At 37.3% G+C, this 19,818-nt stretch overlaps 1 protein-coding gene across 1 annotated transcript in view; it reads left to right on the forward strand.

Annotated features, from left to right (window-relative positions):
- The window catches only part of PTPRN2 (protein tyrosine phosphatase receptor type N2), a 651,416-nt gene that overhangs the window by 145,637 nt on the left and 485,961 nt on the right, over positions 1-19,818 (forward strand). The window contains 1 exon segment of the mRNA XM_065830742.2: positions 14,216-14,329. Within this exon segment, the coding sequence (XP_065686814.1) occupies positions 14,216-14,329 (114 nt within the window).

A 19,818-nucleotide genomic window follows, 5' to 3' on the forward strand; every position in this document is an offset into this window, starting at 1 on the left:
TTAAGTATCAAAATTACCAATGTTCCCAGGATTTTTCCTATGGTTTCTATATCTTCATGGAAACGTAGCGAAGGCAAAATATTTAGAATTTTTTTTTGTGTGTGTTGCTGCACTCTGGTTAAAATAATGCTTCTTAAGGTACTGAAATACTAATAGTTTCATATAGATAGATTCAATCAGTGATTAATCAATAGATTCAAATGAATAAAAAAGGTATTAATTTACTTGTTTGAGCAACAGAAGAAAACTCAACACCTCTCTATTTGAACCTTCTATGACTTTCTTATTTGTACTCAAGCAAGCTGAAATAGTTGTAACACCTCCTCTTAGTGTGTATTAGCTGAAAACCAAGCTGGGTGAAAACTGATAGTAGCCCCTAAGCTAAGGCTGGATCCACAGACTTTTTTAGAATTTGTTCTTTGTTATGGCTAAGCAATTTATAAGACTCTTGTGACTTTATTCATATCAAGGCACATATCTATTCAATTTAATGCTTTAGATTTTAGTTTAGCCACCTGATCTTCAGCACGTGCCCCTCTATCTTTGTCAGGTCTGGAGGAAGCTTGTAGCAACTACATTCCTAACTTCCCTGTCTAATCTCGTATGCAAAGTTTGGTGGGCTGAATAAGGTTTAAAACAATTTTTCTTAAAACTCAGTCCATTTAGTATGAAAAGAAGCATTGTCTTTATTTGTTGTTAGAAATAAGACTCTCACTTATTTGCAATTTCACTATCCTTGTTAATATTGAAAAATGGAAGGAGATGAGTAGGTGGAGAAGTCGATAATCCTGCTCTAGGTCATCTAAATACACTGTCTAGACAAAACTGCACATTTACTAGTGAGAGTGTGTTGAGCTTTGAGAGTATATCTCAGAAGTTATTTTTCACTGAAAGAAGGCCAAAAATTATGCCTTTGTGGAATGAATTCATCAGCACCATTCTGAATGTAAGAGAGCCTGTAGTTGTATCAGACCTTATCATATTCACGTAAGATGTTTCAACCTAAGTGTAATCAGTACTTTGAAATTCTATCTGCATAGGAAACTTCAGTGCTAGAAAGGTGTGTTTCTTCTTCAGCAGGTGATATTTGTCCTATGGACTCCATATTACAGCAAAACTTTACAATTTCCTGAAGGTGTGATATGATACTTGCAGAATCTTCCAACTACTTTTAATTTTTTCAGATTTTTCTGAAATTTTGGGAAAGCTGAGACAGCCATGGAACACTGAGGCTGCAGTACAGACAATTGCTTGAGCAAAAAGTTATTTCTAAGTGTGGAAATATTCCCAGTAGGATCTGGGAGACTTGCAATGAATTTAAATTTAGGGATGTACTTAACAGTAACTGAATGCATTGGGGTTTGTGTGCAAAGAGATTGGGTAACATGACATCCTTTAGAAGTACTTGCAACCTCAAATGCTTATAAATATTTGCCTTAAATCCAAACTCAGCTTTGTCTGAAAGACAGAGAATTCCTTGAGTGTAAAATTTGTTGCAGGATATTCCTTCTATTTTCTGGGCATGGATAAATACGCATCAAAGACAAAACTTTGAGGGGTCATAGTTCTCTGGAAATGGTGACTTGGGGATGGTTAATTATTCTTCAGGATGGAATAAAGGTAAACATATTTATTTTCCAATTTGGGCAGTATACCATTAGGTTCTCTGATACAGTGAATGTGTCTAAGTATATTCTTTTATTTACCAGTTTTCTTGTGGTGGGTAATGATATAATTCTGTATATACTGATTGTAACACACAAGTACAATGACAGTTACAATTCCTCATGATTCTAGATGGCCCCAGATTTAAATTTTAGGAAGCAGAAAATCAGAAAAGGTGTTTATACTAAAAATCACAATTAGAAGAGGTGCTATAAGGCTTTGCTACTCCTATTCCAGTACACGAAGAGCGTCAATATCTCAACAGAGAATCAGAATCTGTGCAGAGATGAAGAGAGGAGGGAGAAGTAGTAATACTGTTAAAAAAATGTAATGCTGTCAGTTTTGCATAGATTGTCTTATTCTGGTCATGGTTATAAAGGTTTGAGGAATATCCCACCTACTGTGAGAAGACATCCCTCAAAGCATCGAAGCTGCTGCAATAGCGTTAGAATAAGCAACAAACGCTTGCTTTTCAGTAACGTAATAGGGATCTGCACAACCCTTGTCTCTCTAAGAGGTATCAGTAACGTCAGTGAATTGCTGAGCATCTGCCAACAATGTTAAAAAAAATCTTATTTATGTAAATATATTTTTTTTTTGTTTTGTGATATTAAAATAAGCAGAGCAGAAAATGATAGATTTTTTTTTTTGAGTAACAGTCACTGTCCAGATAAGGTGAGGGCTAAAAGATTTCTCTTCTTCATACCACATAATATGCCATTTTCATTTTGTGCTGCTTATAACCCTGAGTGTCACAGCTTTCTATTCTAGTCTGAATAGTCAATGAAACATTATGAAGCTGATAAGAAAAGCTGGTCCCTGTTACTTGGCAACGGCTGTTAAGCAGAGCTGAGTGCTGTTGATTGAGGAGATTAGCTGCCATAGATAAACCTCCTCTTTTTGCTGCCCTGCTGCTTATCTTTCCACCCATAACAAGTTGCACCAAATATGACAGCAGTCAGTGGTTTGGGCAGAATATGAACTTGGAGGGAAATAAAATTTGTGTAGGAGACTTAGGGTGCAGCCTTTAAAGTCTTGAATTTATTAAAATTTACAGGTTGTTTTCTGGACTGTCCTTTCTAGACTTTGAGGTGAACATTTATGTTTAAAAGGGTGATGCTCCAGATGTGAGAGAAGTGGAAAGTCCTATTCCTACATTGTCCATTTGTAAACACTGCAAATAATGGCGAAATTTGTAACAGTTGTCTCTGCCTCCTGTTCTTAGTGACTGAGAAGAAATAAATGGAATACACTGTAAAACTAAGCCACTTACTAGATATGCAGAAGTTGGATTAACAGATAAAAATTGTCTATTTTGATTGATGCCTTTGGGAGAAAATGCTGTTGTAGATCAAAAAAAATGCCTAGGTGTATCAATACCTGTTTATATGTCTATGTGGCTTGGAAGTTTTTCTAGTTTCAGTATATCCAAATTAAGTTTAATGAGAGAAGGATTGCATTGATGGGCAAATTAGAACTAAAGTATGGCCAGGGATAGGAGGTGGTGGCCTTTTTAGGATTGTTTCTTTTTCCTCACACAATTTAAAATGTTGCTTTATCCTTTTCCTTTCATTAGTGGTTGTACAGTTCTGTTTACATTTCTGCCTCTGCAGAGGTCTTTGGAAAACTTTCTGTTGGCCAGAACTGGTTGAATAACTGGGGAATGGCAAAGCACTGGCAGAAGAGAGAAACTCTGAGGTGACACACGTAGAGAAAAGTGCCTTTGTTCACAGGTCTGGGTGATAGTGTCATAAATTCAGTGATTTTATTTAAACGTGTTATTTTCAATAATCCAGCGGAAGCTTCAGAATAATAGATTTTGGGTAGAGGCATTTTCCTTCACTTAGTATTTCACTCCTTTTTGTTAGCTCTATCAAAACTTATTAAAAACAGGTGATGGTTTCTGCCTGGAAGAGTATTCAGCTGGAGTATAAGAGGTGGCATCAAACAGATGGACTATTTTCTGTGTAGTTTTGTTATTCCAAGCAAGAATCTGGCACTTCTTAAGCAATACAGTATGAGGGAGAAATTTAGAAAGATACAGTATAGCAGTCATTAGTAAAGTATCATTACGATGGGGTTTTTTGCTGATCTTGTACTCCTGACTTTCAAGCTTTTTTTTTATTTTGCATATTTGATGAACTGTTACTTCCTCTTTTTTTGTTGTATGAATACTTTGTTCAAAATTAATATTTTTTAAAGTTCTGTCTTCCTTTAAGTGCATTTACTGAATATACAACTGTACTTAACTGCTCAAATTGCAAGTGACTCTTAAGCTATGAGTAGCCTAAATTCTGCCCCTGAACTCCAGTTAAATTATGGCTTTTGTCTACAGTATGTTAAAAAGCACATTTCAACCTATAAATATGCTGAAATGTTAAATATTTCCTATGAGCTGGGTGTATTCTGTTAATAAATCAGGAAGCAATTTGAGATTGAACATTTCAGATGCATTGAGGAGTCTCCACTTGCATTGTAAAAGCAGAAAATTTTTGCTTTTTGGATTTATTTGTACCATCATTTCCAACACTGCAAATCTTGAAAGTTGTTATGAACTGTAACCCACAAAACTGATGAAAATTCAATACTTCAGAAACTGCTCACAGTCCTGCTCCAGATCTCTGTTCCCATATCATTTTATTTGTCTGCAGGCTCACTTATAGAGACAAAAGATCATCTTCTTTTCTGAAGATTTCTATGCTGGAAAAGGCATTTCACTGTAGGGCTTTTTCCAGTCTTTAGATAATGTCTTTTGCTTTCCTCAATGTCATTTCTAAATTTTATAACTCATTTTAAAATTTGGACACCAGAACTCTGTAATTCCCACACTGACCTCATCAGTGCTGCATGCTGAATGACATCTCCAGATTCCAGCTTTACATCTGCAAACCTCCTGAGTGGTTTTGCCCTGTATTGTCTCAGACTGATGGCTGGGGTATGAACCAAGTGAAAACGACTGAAGTATCTCCTGTCTTCAACCTATTGCTGTTATCAAAGCCGCAGGACGTACTCAGGTACAGTCAGGTACTCAGTATGTACTCAGGTGGGGACAGCTGCATCCAGACCAGGCATTGTGGTAGAAATAATGTTTCCAGATGCAGCTTCTGATAGGTGCTCCTAGATATCACAGAATCACAGAATGTCAGGGATTGGAAGGGACCTTGAAAGCTCATCCAGTCCAATTCCCCCACCGGAGCAGGAACACCCAGATGAGGTTACACAGGAAGGTGTCCAGGCGGGTTTGAATGTCTGCAGAGAAGGAGACTCCACAACCCCCCTGGGCAGCCTGGTCCAGGCTCTGTCACCCTTACTGAGAAGAAGTTTCTTCTCAAATTTAAGTGGAACCTTTTGTGTTCCAGTTTGAACCCACTACCCCTTGTCCTATCATTGGTTGTCACGGAGAAGAGCCTGGCTCCATCCTCCTGACACTCACCCTTTACATATTAGTAAACATTGATGAGGTCACCCCTCAGTCTCCTCTTCTCCAAGCTCAAGAGCCCCAGCTCCCTCAGCTTTTCCTCACATGGGAGATGCTCCACTCCCTTCATCATCTTTGTTGCCCTGCGCTGGACTCTGTCCAGCAGTTCCCTGTCCTTCTGGAACTGAGAGGACAGATACGTAACATCCTGTTTAGCTCTTTTAAAGCACAGTTTTCTTGAAATCTGTCAGAGTTTTCATGCACTCCAGCCTGTTTGGCAGAAACTGTTGGCGTCGCTCTGTCCAAGTACAAGGGGAGGTTCTCGGCTGTTCTAGCGTCCACGAGGGAACTGCCAGAGGTGGCTCGATGTGCTGTGGCTTCTGTAGGCGTGCTGGGATTTCATGCTCGAGCAAGGTGGAGAGATTTCTGAGATAGCTGCAGCCAGTTTTAATCAATGCACAGGGTGCAGCACTCTGTGAAGTTACCCCAGTTTAGAAGGATTTCCCCTCCCCTTCATAAAGGAATGCATTTAAAATTTCTGCTGATGCGGTCAGGTTGGCATAACATAATTTTCCGTAATTTTTGTAATACTTTGCAGAGAGGGAACAAGATGGAGATCTTTATTACTATAATTTCAGGCATGTCTGAAGTCAATTTCATTTAGGAATAAATTCAGTAGCTCAGATTACAAAAGTAATCTGCTGTCTCAATACATCTTGTCCTGCAAAGATCTAGGAAACTTTGAGTTTGGCAAAGGTCAGAAGTAAACCAAGTTTACTCTAACTATTAGGTACTGCATCTGATGAATATGAATGGAATGGTCATTAGTCATGTTTTCATGAGAACACTGTCTCCTGCAGACCTGTAATAACTAACTCTTGTAAGCTCTTGGAACTTAAACATCACAAGTTAAACCTTTCACTACTTTGTATTTTAATACAGAATGAAAATAAATGCAGAAATCCATTTTGGTGAACATGTTTCCTTGCAGAGTTATTTTTGCCTTGGGAATACAGATGCAAGAGCAGCTACAGCCTCATCACAGAGCGAAGACATTGCCAGCACCAAAGTGGTTCTTGGCACCAACCGAAAATGTAATGGGGATCCTTGAAGTGACTGAAGTACATCTCAGTGATACTTGGAAAATTAGTGTGCATAAATAAGCATTAGTATATTTGCATCTCATTGCCTCCATAAATAAATTCTTACTCCCTCCAGTAACCTCTGTTCATAAATGCATATTGAGTGAAAAAAAGAATCGTTCGTGTTTCATCATTCCCCATTGCTCTGGATTAATTTTAAACAGTACAAGCAACAGGAGTTCCATTACTCATCCAGGAGGGAGCTGAACAGCTTCAGAACAGTTTCTCCCTGCTTGAAACTTGTTCTGATTCAGATTGTTCATTTTTGTCTCTTCACTCCATTTCTCCCAATAATGTCATAAATAATTAATCAACCAGGTTGCAAAAACTGTAAGTCTTTTCCCATAAAGCATCAGATGGTTCAGTGCTTAAGGATCTATGTGGCTACCTGCTTGCTTTCTTAACTTCTCTAGTTTATTCATATTTGGGGGGTAATACGTGGCTCAGATTTCTCTCTGAGATTGCAATGTAAAGTATAAACTTATATGTTAATCTTGCAGTCCAATTACTAAATATGATAGAGAAATGAGAGAGCTTTTTTGTAAGCCTACTAATACCTGACTTACAATTGAATTTGAAGTATTTTTCCTCTTGGAGGAGGAGTTGTATGTTGAAGTCTTTCCTCCCTTTTCTCTTTATTACCAGTATTGACAAAAAGAAGATATTTCCCATTCAGATGGTTTTGATTGCAAGCTCTTTTTCCTTTGAGATATCATAGCTAATATTGAGTATGTAGTTTTGCTTAGAGAAGTTCTCTTAATATATAACAAATAGGTCGTCTTGAGGGTGTGGTGATGTTTTTTTGTGGCGTGGGTTTTTGTCTTTGTCTCTGTGATCAACATTAGAGTTAATGGTTTCTGTGGCTTACAAATGGCAGTGGTCATCTGGATGTGGATGTGGAATATGTCACTGCTTTGTCATCCTTTTTTGTCCTCATCATGAAGCCAAAAAGCACAACTTTCCTTCCACATGGTTACCTGGGAGGCTGTGGAAAATTCAAGTTTGTTTCTGTAAGAAGTACCAAATTATCCAAGCATTATTCAACTGGAACACCAGCTCTAGCAGCAAAAATTTAAGACTTGCTTGCTTTTCATCTCTGCTTTTCCCTTTCCTTAAACACCCTCCTGCCCTCTCCTCCCAAGATATGGCCATTATTTCTGCGGCTGGGAGGCCTCTGAATGACCTGTTAAGAGTGAGGTTCATTTCTGTGCTCTGAATTGCAGAAAGTAGGCATTGAAATCTGCACCTCTCATTCTCTTAGCTGAATAAGTTAGGGCCTTTTTGGAAGCAGGCAGCACTTCTTTTCATGGCAAACCATCTCTCTTCTTGCTTTGTTAAACTGTAGCTAGCGTTTTCACAGTCCTCTCCTTCCTTCTTTTTGCTGGACTCAAGAAAGAATCTGATTTTTTTAGTTACTCTCTCTACAATTTAAAGATTTCTGTTGTAACTTCAAAAACCACCCCTCTTGCAAGTGAAAATGTGCATAATATTTTGGGACTATGCAATCCATCACTTAAATTGGTGAAGGAAGATCAGGGTCCTCCAGAACTTGCTTTTGGAATTACTCCCTCAGACAAGGGGACTGTAAGCCCCAGAGGATCTACTTATTCTTTCTCAGATCTGCTGCAGGATGATCTGGAGCTTTGCAAATCCCAATCCTATCACAGTGTTTGCACAACAGCTAACTAATGCTGCTCTTAATGTGAACTTTTATCTTTTCATATGAGCACTTTTATAATCACTAACATGCCATCCAGTTCTTTCAATCAGCAGAAATGTTTTGGTTTTTTTTTCAGTTGCAACCAGACCTGCCCTCCACTTTTTCCTTAAGTATTTGTGTCCAAAAAGGTGAGGAAAGGCATTAAATCTTGTTAGAGTCCTATTGTAGGACTGTGAGGTGGTCTGACTTTCAGCAGAATTCGCAAAGTTACCTTTGCCCTCCAGGCAGCAGTTTATTTAGTAGCTGAGGAAGGTTGTATTTACAGCTCTGTTATTAAGAGTATCCACTGCATAATATTTTCTTGTTGGATAATTTTTTGTTTTTCAAGTTCGGAACACCTCACATTGGGTTGTTTTTTTTTTTTTCCTGCTTCTTATGGTGTTTCTATTGAATCCACACCATAAATCAACAAAAAATATTATGCTTTTTGTTTTATTTACCGTTGAGGTTTTACTTTAATAATGTTTTGTGCTTTACACTAACAAACATAGAATACCAGGATGTACTCTTTCTAAAACAATCTGTATGCACTTTGCTTACTTGTTTTAATAATGCATTACTTCTAGAAACAAATATCCTAGGTTTTTTTATTTTTTCTCTATTGCATTTTGTAATTTTAAATAACTGTGTTAAAAACTTCCACGTGCTTATTAGCCATCAGGATAGTAGGGAAAGACAGGGTGGACTGAGGTTGTTTGTAACTGCGTAGCTGTGGATTGCAGATGAAGTCAAACGGATCTAAAAGCGAATAAATGCAGAAGGTAAATAATGTTTGCTCCAGGACTGATCCCTGAGCAGGGAACTGCCCACTAGATGCCAGTGTTACTGCTCTGAATGGGAAACAACCCAGGACTACTAGGCTCCACACAGATAAGTAAAATAAAATGGTAAAAAGGTTTGAAAAGTTTAACAGGGGGAGATTGGCTCCAAGGAAGGAGGCGCGTTCTCGGTGGAGCGCTGCAGGTTTGCAATGCAGTTCACCGTGATCGCAAGCAGCAGCTTTTCTGATGAACTGCTGCAGTGAGATTTGTAAGCATTTGCTGTTAGCAAGCATTGGAGGGATATTTTCAAAATGTTGCATGAGAAATGACACTTTAGAAGCAACTTTCACTCTGTCTGCATGACTTCAGCCTCACATGTAAAGACAATTTAAAAGTAGAAGTATAAATTAGGAACAAATCTTTATTTAGTAAGTGGAATATTGAAAAGATGCTGTTTGTGGAAGAGCTTATTTGTATGTGCTGAATGTGGGTTTGTGGACTACATGGTCTGAAATAAGCCTCCTGGAATGCAACTTAGCAGGACTGTAACTTTTTTATTTAAATAATTTTGAAAACAAACACCTTACTGCAGAGAAATAGCAGGGAGAGAAGAGTAAAATATTTCAATAATCTATTTCATACTTCCTAAAACATTTAACATCTGTGACCTTGAAGCCTAGTATCATGAGACTTTTGAGATGCAGATATTATGCTTCCCACTGGAAAATGATTTAATCTTTCCAGTAGGCAACTCAGGCTCTAACCTTGGGTTATAAGACATCAAGCACTGGCCTTTTCATTAGTCCTGGACTTCTCTTGAATCTTACAACCACTTCACACTCCTTCCCCAAGCTGTTGGTTTAAGCAATGTCCATATTCGGTGAGAAGAATGAATCTTTTTCTTACAGAAGGCTACGTTGCTGGAGGATGATGCCCGCTGAAAACTCTGTAGCAACATCAGAGGAATTTCTCTGATTGACTGCAAGAGCACAAATGACAGAGTCCCAAGTGGCAGCAGATGCCCTTTGTCACACCCACTGGGTTTGTGGACTTTTTGTTTACCTTCATGACTCAAGAACAATGGACAATGCCTGCAATATGGGACAAAACTTAAATTTTATCCCAAGCTCTACTTTATAGTTTTTTAACAATTATCAGGTAATTAGGGCAAGGCAGCTGAAGCATTGGTCGACAGTGAATGCGAATCCTGTCTCTGTCTGGACAGCCGCCCCCTTTCCAGCTGCTACTGGAAGCTCGAAGAGCAGAACTAGTGCTTCAAAGCATCTGCTTGAAGGCTCCTTTGCAAAGGTCACCTGTCAGCACCATGTGAAAATTTCTCTGCATGTGGATCTAAATAATTGATGAGTGCAAAACACACTCTTTTAATTTACATCTGTCAAGCTTTCATCAGCCTCCAGTATCTCTACCAATCCTCATAGCTTTGGTCAACAAGAGCTATTCTTTTTTTTTTTTTTGCTGGTATTATTCAAAACTGTGCCAAGTTTTGTACACGCCGTAGTTTCAATTGTTAGATTAGCCAGACTTAGTGGTTCCAGGATGGGATATGTTTCTCTAGCCAAGGACAGTTTATTATGCACTATTATTTTTTTTGTAGGAAACACTACTTAAAAGGAGTTGAATGAATCAGCTGTCCACAAATAGTCTCGCCTGCATGGTGAAGGTGGTCACTCAGTGCGAGTTTCCAAAGACTTTTTAGTACCTGTTAAGCATGTGATGCCTGCCTGCCTTACCAAGTGAACATGCTGGCACAATCAACTCTTCAAAACTGTTTCAAACTATATTTTCTTGTGCTCTTCTTTTACATAATTTGATACCTAGGTGTCAATCATGAATGTAAAATGGTGTTTCATTCCTCAGTGGGTAAGAGAGGTAATAAATATCCACTAATTAACGGTAAATGGCCAAATAACAAATTAAGATGTGTGTTTTCCATTTCCTTCTAAACCTCTCTCAAAAATCACCTTTCCAGAACTTGTGTTTTGACTTGTTCACAGTTTGATCTGTCAGCTATAGTTTTTTCATTAGAAGTTGATAAATATTCAGTGTAAATACACGTGGTCCAGGTTGTTGTCTCTAATAAAAGAGGTTAATCTGCCACTATTTGAGATCTTATTGGGCACCTGGGTTATGTTAAATTTGTATCTTGTAGTGTTAGTATCTAGCTTTGTAATGTATATTTGTAAAAAAATCAAGACTTTAAATAGCAGCTTATAGTTTTATATATATATATACACATATGCTTGCATTCTGAGATAAGAAACCTGTTAGCAAAATAGCCAAATACATAAAGTAGCGTCTCGCTGTCTCCTTTGGTATATTATTCTTCTATTTTAGTCTCTTCTTTGGAAACAAATGTAGAAGCCGCCTAAAAGTCAATATCACCACGCTGTTAACACAGATATTTCCAGGTCTAAGTATAACTTATATTGCTATGGAAATTTCAGATACCACTCTTTGCTAATGGTTACCAAATGACAGCACCTTAATAGCAACCATATGTGTATATCGATCGGTTGTCTCACTCTTCTCTCATTCTGGGCATGCGTAAAAAGCAGAGCTCTTTTGCATATCACCTTCCTTCTCAGAATGCTATTTTAATCAAAGTTCAGTATGAACACAGTCTTAACAGCTATAGGCATACAGGACTTTTCCTTGGGTGGTGGTTATTAAAGCATCGCTTGTGCTTTGAATCTCCTCTACCATATGACATTTACTGTAAAATCTGGGAGCTCTTCCGTTTGCATTTTTGCTTCATGACATCTTTGGGCAATTTGCTCGTTGGAGGTCAAAGGTGTGCACAACAGGGAGCTCAGACACCAACACTGGAACAGCCCCACATCACCCTGCGCTCGGCTGGAAAGTCACATCATGTATTTACTTACTGGAAAGACGACGCTGGTTTTGGATAGTTCGTGGCAGACTGGGCTGCAAAGTTTTTAAACGTTAGTGTAATTGAAGTGAAAATGAGGTTTGTGCTGGATCCGAGCCATTTTGGAATTTGGGCCCCATCTGCAAAATGGATTTTTTTAGAAAGAAAAAGAGGGGAGAGTTTTGGTTTATTTTTTTAAATCGCTCTGACCTGCCTTTCTTCTCTCCTGCAGTCTGTGTAATTTTTAGAAAGGTTAAAAAAGAGGTACCCTGAAAATGGAATGCTTACCACAGGGATGTTGTAATCAAATAATAATAAAACCCAAACCAAACCAACCCCAACCAAAAAAAAATCCCAAACAACTAGAGAAACCTAGGAAAATTGCTACTTTTTAAAAAAAAACCCCACACCCTACTGAACTAAACTATGAAATCCACTGTTTACACAACTCCAGCTGTAATCCCCACTATGAAGACCCTCTGTATTTTAGAGATGGTATTTGCCAACTGCTCCTTGGGGCATTCTGCTCTCCAGCTCTCCCGGTACCGCATTGAGCAGAGCGCTGTTAGTGATTGCAGCCTCTTCAAAGCTGCTTATACCCTACCCCTATTTCAAGCAAAGAAACCAAAATAACTTGCAGTTTCTCCCTAAGCAGTCACAGTGTTTTTGGATGGATTGTATAGTGCAGCTCAGGCCCATGTGCTAATTGTTAATTTTAGAATTTAAATAGGTTTTGTTCTATTCAAAGGCAGTTGGCTAAAGGTTTCTGAAAAGTCTGCTTTTAGAGAAAAAGGTTGGGTCTCTTTTAGAGTTGGTGAGTGAATAAGCTTTTGCATCCGTTGAGATATCTTGAAATGATACTTAATGCAAAAACTTCAATTCATTTTGAATGTGTATACTTTTGTGGTCTTTAAGATGATAATTTTTGGGGGTACTTTATTTTTAAAAAGTAATTTTTGTTGTTTTTATATAAACATAGGTTTTGTCCTGATTATTTGTAGCTGGTAATGGTGGTATTCCAAAATAGAGCTGGCTATTTCGAGTTATGGTTAATTTTGAACAATCTTGTTCTTAAACACTGAAATGTTCCACTATTCCATTCTGAATCAGGACCTTATTACATTCCTATTATCCAACCTTTTAGAAGTGACTGATATTTAAATACTTTGCTTATTTCCAACTGCAACAGGTTTTTAAACAGATATTTTTATCTGCTCTTAGGCTGTTTTATATGTTATATGGCAGAAAAAAAAGATCTGTGTATGTGGTTTCTAAATTAAACCTAGTTTCCAATAACAAAATTAAACTCAGAGGTAAGTTTTTAATTTGAATCAACTTAATTTGGCAGTTGTAAGTGACAGGAGGATTGGAAAGGCAAAGAAAGCAGAAGTTGGCTAATTTCAATGAGGTATTTGTGTTTAACAGTGAGGGCTAATAATGCCCTTTTTCTGCATTCTAGATTGGTTTATTTTCTTTTGTGCCATTATTTGTGTTTAGTGAACAGCTGGGCCAGTAGTTCCCATTTGTAGCCTTTTAGCTCTGTGAAGCAGCAGAGAAAGTAATGGACATTTGAAAATTAATACTCACTGTTATTTTCTGCTAATCTGATACAGCTATCCTTTTTGAGGATAGATGTAATATCAGAGCTGAAGTAATTACTCTGTTAAAACTTGTACTGCAGGGGAATATTTTGCTAATTAAACTTGTTGCATTTAAATTGCTTCCTTTGGATCACTATATAGAAGAGAACTGTTGTGAACAATACATGAAACCACTTTCTTTCTCGGAGGCCCAGAATTGCAGATGGTCAGATTGGATGTGAAGCACCTAGGCTCTGAATTAGGCTTTTGTATGAAAGAGAGAAAGGTAATTTGAATGTTTGAACTCCCTGTTCCTCCCACACATATACAGGAAGCTTGTCTCAAAATGAACAATTCTCTAAATAAAGACTAATAAGAAGCTAAATTAATTAGAAGGTGTGATTTGAAAAGACATTGATGAGAAGAGTCTGTCATTTTAGACAAATGGAATTGAGCTAAATAAATTAGGCCACATTAATATCTCATTGTTCTGTGAGCAGCTTTCTTTTATTGCATTCATTAGAGGGTACTTCTTGAAATGAGCCTTTGCTCGCCATTACGGATTCAGTTCTCATTTACCAATGCCTAACGCACGGCTCCTGCATTAAAAATGTTTCTGCAAATCCTCATGGTTTCCACAAATTAGTGTTTATATTTCTGGATGCTGCACTTTTCATCTGCAACATAGTAGGTGCTGAACGTTACTTTTTTTTCCCCACTGAATTGTCAGTAGAGAAGTGCTACTTCAAAAGGTTTGAGAGGCAGAAGTCTGAATTACTTTATAAAATAAACTGTATGTCTAACTTGTCCAATAAAATCTTCCTCCAACTAATATTTTTTTCTAGTATTTATCTATTTAGATGGAAAATAGCCTATTTCATGGCTTCAGTACTCCTTTGATAGCTTTTTAAAGTGTCTTTTAAATGGTTCCTTCATTATATAATTAGGAGACATTGGAAATGCGCATCTCATCACGCATTTTTCGTCCTGTCAGAAAACGAAATGTAGATTTTTCCTTTTCTTTTTCTCTTTCCTGCAGATGGAATATTTGGGAGATGTCAGCGAGTGCCGGTAATAGACATTTATAAATATGACATTTCACCTCCTGTTCTGCAGCGCCTGAGGATCATCCTGGAGAAGCTCTCGCACAGAGGTACAGTAAAAACTCTGGAGCGGGGTTAGTTGCGTTGGGGGTTACAATTATTTTGTGCTCCCTCTGAGGTGACATCTTCAGAAGTTTTCTTAACACCCGGTAATACAGACTTTATAAAAAGTAAAGTGCCTTCTGACTCACTGAATCTGCAACAAGGACTTTGTGAAGCAATTTCAGGAGAGGTGCCTTCTCCCTACGTAGTGCCTGTGACTGACACTCTATACAATCAAATTTTAGCATCTACGGATGCTGGTGTCATATAAATAAGTCAGCAGTAAAGAAAAATAATTTGCTATGTGGCATCACAGCGTATTTCAGGGTGCATGGGCAGAAAACACACAACTTCTAGCAAACTGGAAACAGTTTTCAACTTTCTAATGAATTCAGATAAGTAGAATTGCTCTGATTTCATTACAAGCTGCATCTACTGTGTTCCATTTAATTTTAATTCAGTTTTCTGAAGTTAATCTCCATGTCCTTTCCAAAGCTGGAAAGGATGTTCTGGCTTCTGAATGGCAAAACCTGAACTGTCAAATGAAAACTTGGATAAAATGAAAGCCAATGAGGTGAACAAGCGTTTTAGGTATTAATACATGAAATATACCTCTGTTCTAGACAGCCATAGGACCAAGAAATCTTTGTAACCTAAATTGTTCAAAGAGGATTGTTAAAATGGTTGTTTTGTGCTTGTACCATGTGTTTTGGAGTTTGTTCATTATTTTCCAGTTACAATCTCAATTACAAACTAGTAATACTGTATTAGCATGATGCTAGTTTAATCATGAGGTAAAAATTGATTTATTAGAAGTTCATGACTATACTTAGAGACTTGCCTTCTAGTTTGGAAACCACTGATTTAGAGGATTCAAAAAATTTCCAGGGATTTATTTCCTGTCCAGCAGCCCATCCAAATGAAGCAAACTTGGCAAAACTCGATTGTATTATAGTAACTCCTAGCTGATTTACAGTTCCCTGTGAATAGTACTTGTGGCTCTTTCACTTGTCATTGTCTGAAGGCTAAGTTGTGCAAGCAAATTGGAGGAAATACTACTTCATCAGGAGAACATTGTATGAGTGGCAAAGCTCTCTAAATACAGTGAAGAAAGGAGGGAAATTCATCACACTAAGATACCTAAACTGATATTTAGGTTGATTATGCTTTCATGGACAGCCAGCTCTCCTTTACATTGCCTGAATATTGGTGATGAGTCCTATGTAAACCTTCCCTCACGAGGATGTAGGTGAGAGACCTTCTGGAGGGGCACACAGAGAGGCTGGTGGGTTGTCCCACACCATCTCAAATGATGCTTGTCTCCATCTCTCTGACTACCATCACATTTTGGTTAGCTCAGCTGAATTCAGGTGACCACCCCCTACGAAGTGCTTCTGACCAGTAAATCAACCCTCCCTGAGATCTATTATCAGCAACCTGCCTCCCTGGATGGATCTGTTGCAGTGAACTGCAATATGCTGCTTTTAAGGAAACTTGGCTGTTGAAATTTGGACTTGTCTCATACTTTTTCATTGGAAAAGAATGAAAAGGGACTCAGAGGTTTAAACCGTGGTGGAAAGCAAAAGTACTTTTGCTTTCTCACTCATGATATTTAGGGGTGCATACACAAACATGTATATGCTTTGAACTGATATAAAACTTCTGCAAGCAGTTTTTCTGGCCTGTGGGTATCCCATAGATGAGAATCTCAAATATAAATGTAAAAGATAATAGAATGCTAGAATGCCCTTGTTCGAGTGATTGATGTGATAAAACCACTGGATTTTATATTTTTTTTTCCTCTGAGTATCCTTGGCAAAATCTGAAGTGTTTAGTGAGGACAGAAATACAGAAGGAATAGAATCAATACAGGCTTATCAGATTAATGGATTACTGACATGGGGTTGCTCAGAGAACACTCTGCTGTTTGCTGGTGCTATCAGATGTGATACATCCAGCCCTTAGGTCATATTCACTGGCTATGATGGTCACTTACACAGTTAACGCTTTTCTCCTGCAAGGTGTGCACAAAACATTATGACCATTTCTGCAGTATAGATAAGCCAGGCATTGTCAGGTTCACAAAAATGTTTCAGGTAACCTCAAGAAAGGGTTTCTTTTTTTCAAAGGTCTTATTTCCTTTATCTACACAATATCCAGTTCTTCTTGTCCTTTCCACAAGAATACTGGCTAGTTCCGCTTGGTAATGCCCAGCTTCCCTGGAAGGGATAGGGGACAGCATCTGTTGTCTCCCTTTTGTAAAAAGCAGGACAAATTTCTCTTGGAAGACTATATAGTAGGTCCCACAATAAGTAAAACTTCTAATAAAGTCTATATTGAACACCTTCTATTTTTATTAGATGTATATACAGTGAAGTTGTTGTTGGTTGGGTGGGGATTTTTTTGTTTCCTTCCAATATTACTAATCTATTGTTTTTTCCTAGCAATAGTCTTTTAACATCTATTTTCATAGAATTTAAAGAAAAATATCCATAGAAAGCCTTGTAAATTTTTTTTCTGTTTGCTAATCACTTCTAAATGATAATTCTCTTTGAATCAAGGTCCAAATGGAAGATTGTAAGATTATGCACCATGAAAAACCCCCTGTATGACAGAATAGCAAATATAATTTGTGACTTTGCCAGCCTGAAATGTTTACTACAATAGGGAAGCATGCACCAAAAGCTCAGATGAGTGACATACCTGATGATAATCTGTTTAATAAAGGACTTTGACTAATATTGAGTTCAGTTTTCATAGTTTTTATGTCTTCTTTACATATTGAGTCTGTCTTTGTCTATACTATCTACTAGTAGATTGATGATAGAAATGAAATTCTTGGAATATTAGTTTCCTACGAAGAAATGATCTGTTAGAATTCAAATAGCCTTGTTCATGGCCTTTTCACTCACAGTGACTTGGAGTCAGTGAAATCTTTTGAAATACCCTTAATGGAGATGATTTTTTGAAGGTTCAGTTTTTATGAATGTGACCATCTATATGGGAAAAGCCTTTTGCACAGTTGCTGAAACATGATGAATTACTTTCTAAATTGTTAGTGTTTCGATTTATAATTTATGAGGAGATCAAACATTTCTTATTGTCTGATAAACAGAACAATTAAAAGGATGCTGTTTAGACAGGACTAGATCATTGGAAAAGGGGAATAAAGGGGAAGTATCAGCATAAAGGAGGAATAAGTAGTGCTTGTAGGAAATAGAAATACGTATCCCTGTGGCTGATGTTCCACGTTCTCTTGTCCAATTTACGAGAAGATACTTCTTGGAACATATAAAGAATGATAAATTATCTATACACTTCCCTGTTTAAACTAAAATGCCAAAAATACTTTTTTTCTTTTTTCTTTTTTTTTCTTTTTTTTTTTTTTTTAATTAAATGGTTGAAATAGATTATAAAATGTTTTGGTTTTTTCTTGTCCCAACAATATTATCACGAAGGCAAAGGTGATCGAGTTGCTAAGATTCTTAGCAAGACTGTAGAAACACAGTTTCATGCTCATGGTTGACCTATAGACTAGAAGAATGGAAAATGAGATAAGAGGACTAATCATGGTACATTATAACTCAAGCATGAATGCATAAGTAGTAATTGACATATCAGCATAAGTGATAATAAAAGAGAGCAGTAGTATTTCTCAACTTGCTTACTCCAAGAGGGTTTTAAATTTGTTTCATAAAATAATTTCTAACCAGTTGTTAAGTTTAGCCAATGATGTGGTACCAACTCTGCAAGTCCAGCTGCTGTAGCAATGAGAATTACTAGAAGAAAGAGCTCAGAGAGGGAGCCTGGAGGACACACTTTCTTAAAGGCATCAGAACAAGGATATTTGCCCATCACCACAACAAATGCCCATCAGGCTCAGGATTGTGCCACTGTGTGTCTTTAAGGAAACAACATAAGGAAAGTTCAAGCATACAGAAGCATTTAAGTGTTTACACCTTCTCAGCATCACGTGCTTAGTGGCACCTGGTTCTCCTGACACAGATGTCATATTGTTGTGTCTGCTCTATGCCCAGTAGACACTGGTTCAAGGCAGTTTGATGGAGCACTGCATATTAGAAACAAGGCATGGCAGACTAATAATTAGTAGTTTAGCTTCTGTCTTCTGTTTTACTTAAATTTTAACTAAATCACAGCTATTGTCCCTTTACTGCTGGAACCATACAGCATGTCTATTTGGAAAACTAATCAGATAAATGTTTTCTTTTGTTTATGCAAGTTGGAGTCATTACTGAATGGTTCCTAAGTATACTTATTGCTACTTAATTTTTGCTATATTAACTTCTTGCTTTAAACTTTGCTTTCAAGGAAAGTAATTTCTTTTATAATACGATGAAGAGAGTCCTGCTTAAGATATTCAAATATAACAATGTTATTAGGAGAACCAAAAAGAGTAGGATACACTTTTAAATCCATTTAGCTCAAGTCAGCAAGATATTCTTGAGAGGCTCATGTGCTGTGGAAATAGGCAACAGATTTACAGATGATTTGAAAAAATAGCACTTTTTTCCTCGTTTGTCTTCTTTGCAACCCAGAAAGCTCTTGACAGGGAGAAAAAAAAAATGTTCTAAATTGATTTTAACCAGTTAAGTGTACGGTGATTAATATGACTTTGCTAGAAATAATTTTATGTACCCTTATAGCAAATTTGTTGAAAAAACTAAAATGATTTACAATCAGTTAACTTGAAAATTGAAATTAATGTGACTTGTCACATGCAGCTTGTGAAGTTTGCAAGGGTTGCTAAATATTTCAGTCAGGACTATTTTTCAAGGCAAAGTATCATTTGTTACTGCAATGAAGGTAACAGACTTGAAAGTAAACCTTTATAAGCTGAGTTTTGAAATAAACTTAAAAGGAATAATGCAGTTCTTGGACATATTTTCAAGGTGATTATCACATCATTATGGAGGTATATGGAAAGCTGAAAAGAAGAGAGAAGTAGGAGAAAACAGGTTTGTCTTTAAATTCAAGTATTGATATGAAGGAAGGCAAACTCTTCTTTTGACCTTCAGGAAAAAAATAGTATTTCTTGAATAGAGCTGCGCATTTATGTCAAATTTACCAGGCATCAGCTTGCTCCAGACATCTGTGTACTTAACACATTCTTCTCCTAGATGGCTGCTGAAGCCAGGAATTAAAGCATAAACCTCAGGACATGCTACACTAGAGGAACTCAGCTGGGACTGGAGGTATTTACCTTCTCCTGGTAATCACTGTCATGCTGCCTTAACTTTTTGGCTCAATGGACAACACACTGAACACGTTGCAAAAAAATCCTGCCTTTGTTAAGTGCTAAAGCACCACGGATATTTTTGGTCTTCAAAACCTAAACAGAATTTTAGAAAACTGAGTTTCAGAAAAAGCAAGAAGTTCTGTTTTATAAAAGAGCAGAAAAAATACACTTTGAAATCTGCTTACCAGACATAAACTAATATGGCATTGATTTGCTCTTTGCCATATAAGACCTTTATGA

This window comes from Patagioenas fasciata, chromosome 2 (assembly GCF_037038585.1).
Source record: "Patagioenas fasciata isolate bPatFas1 chromosome 2, bPatFas1.hap1, whole genome shotgun sequence".
NCBI classification, from domain to species: Eukaryota; Metazoa; Chordata; class Aves; order Columbiformes; family Columbidae; genus Patagioenas; species Patagioenas fasciata.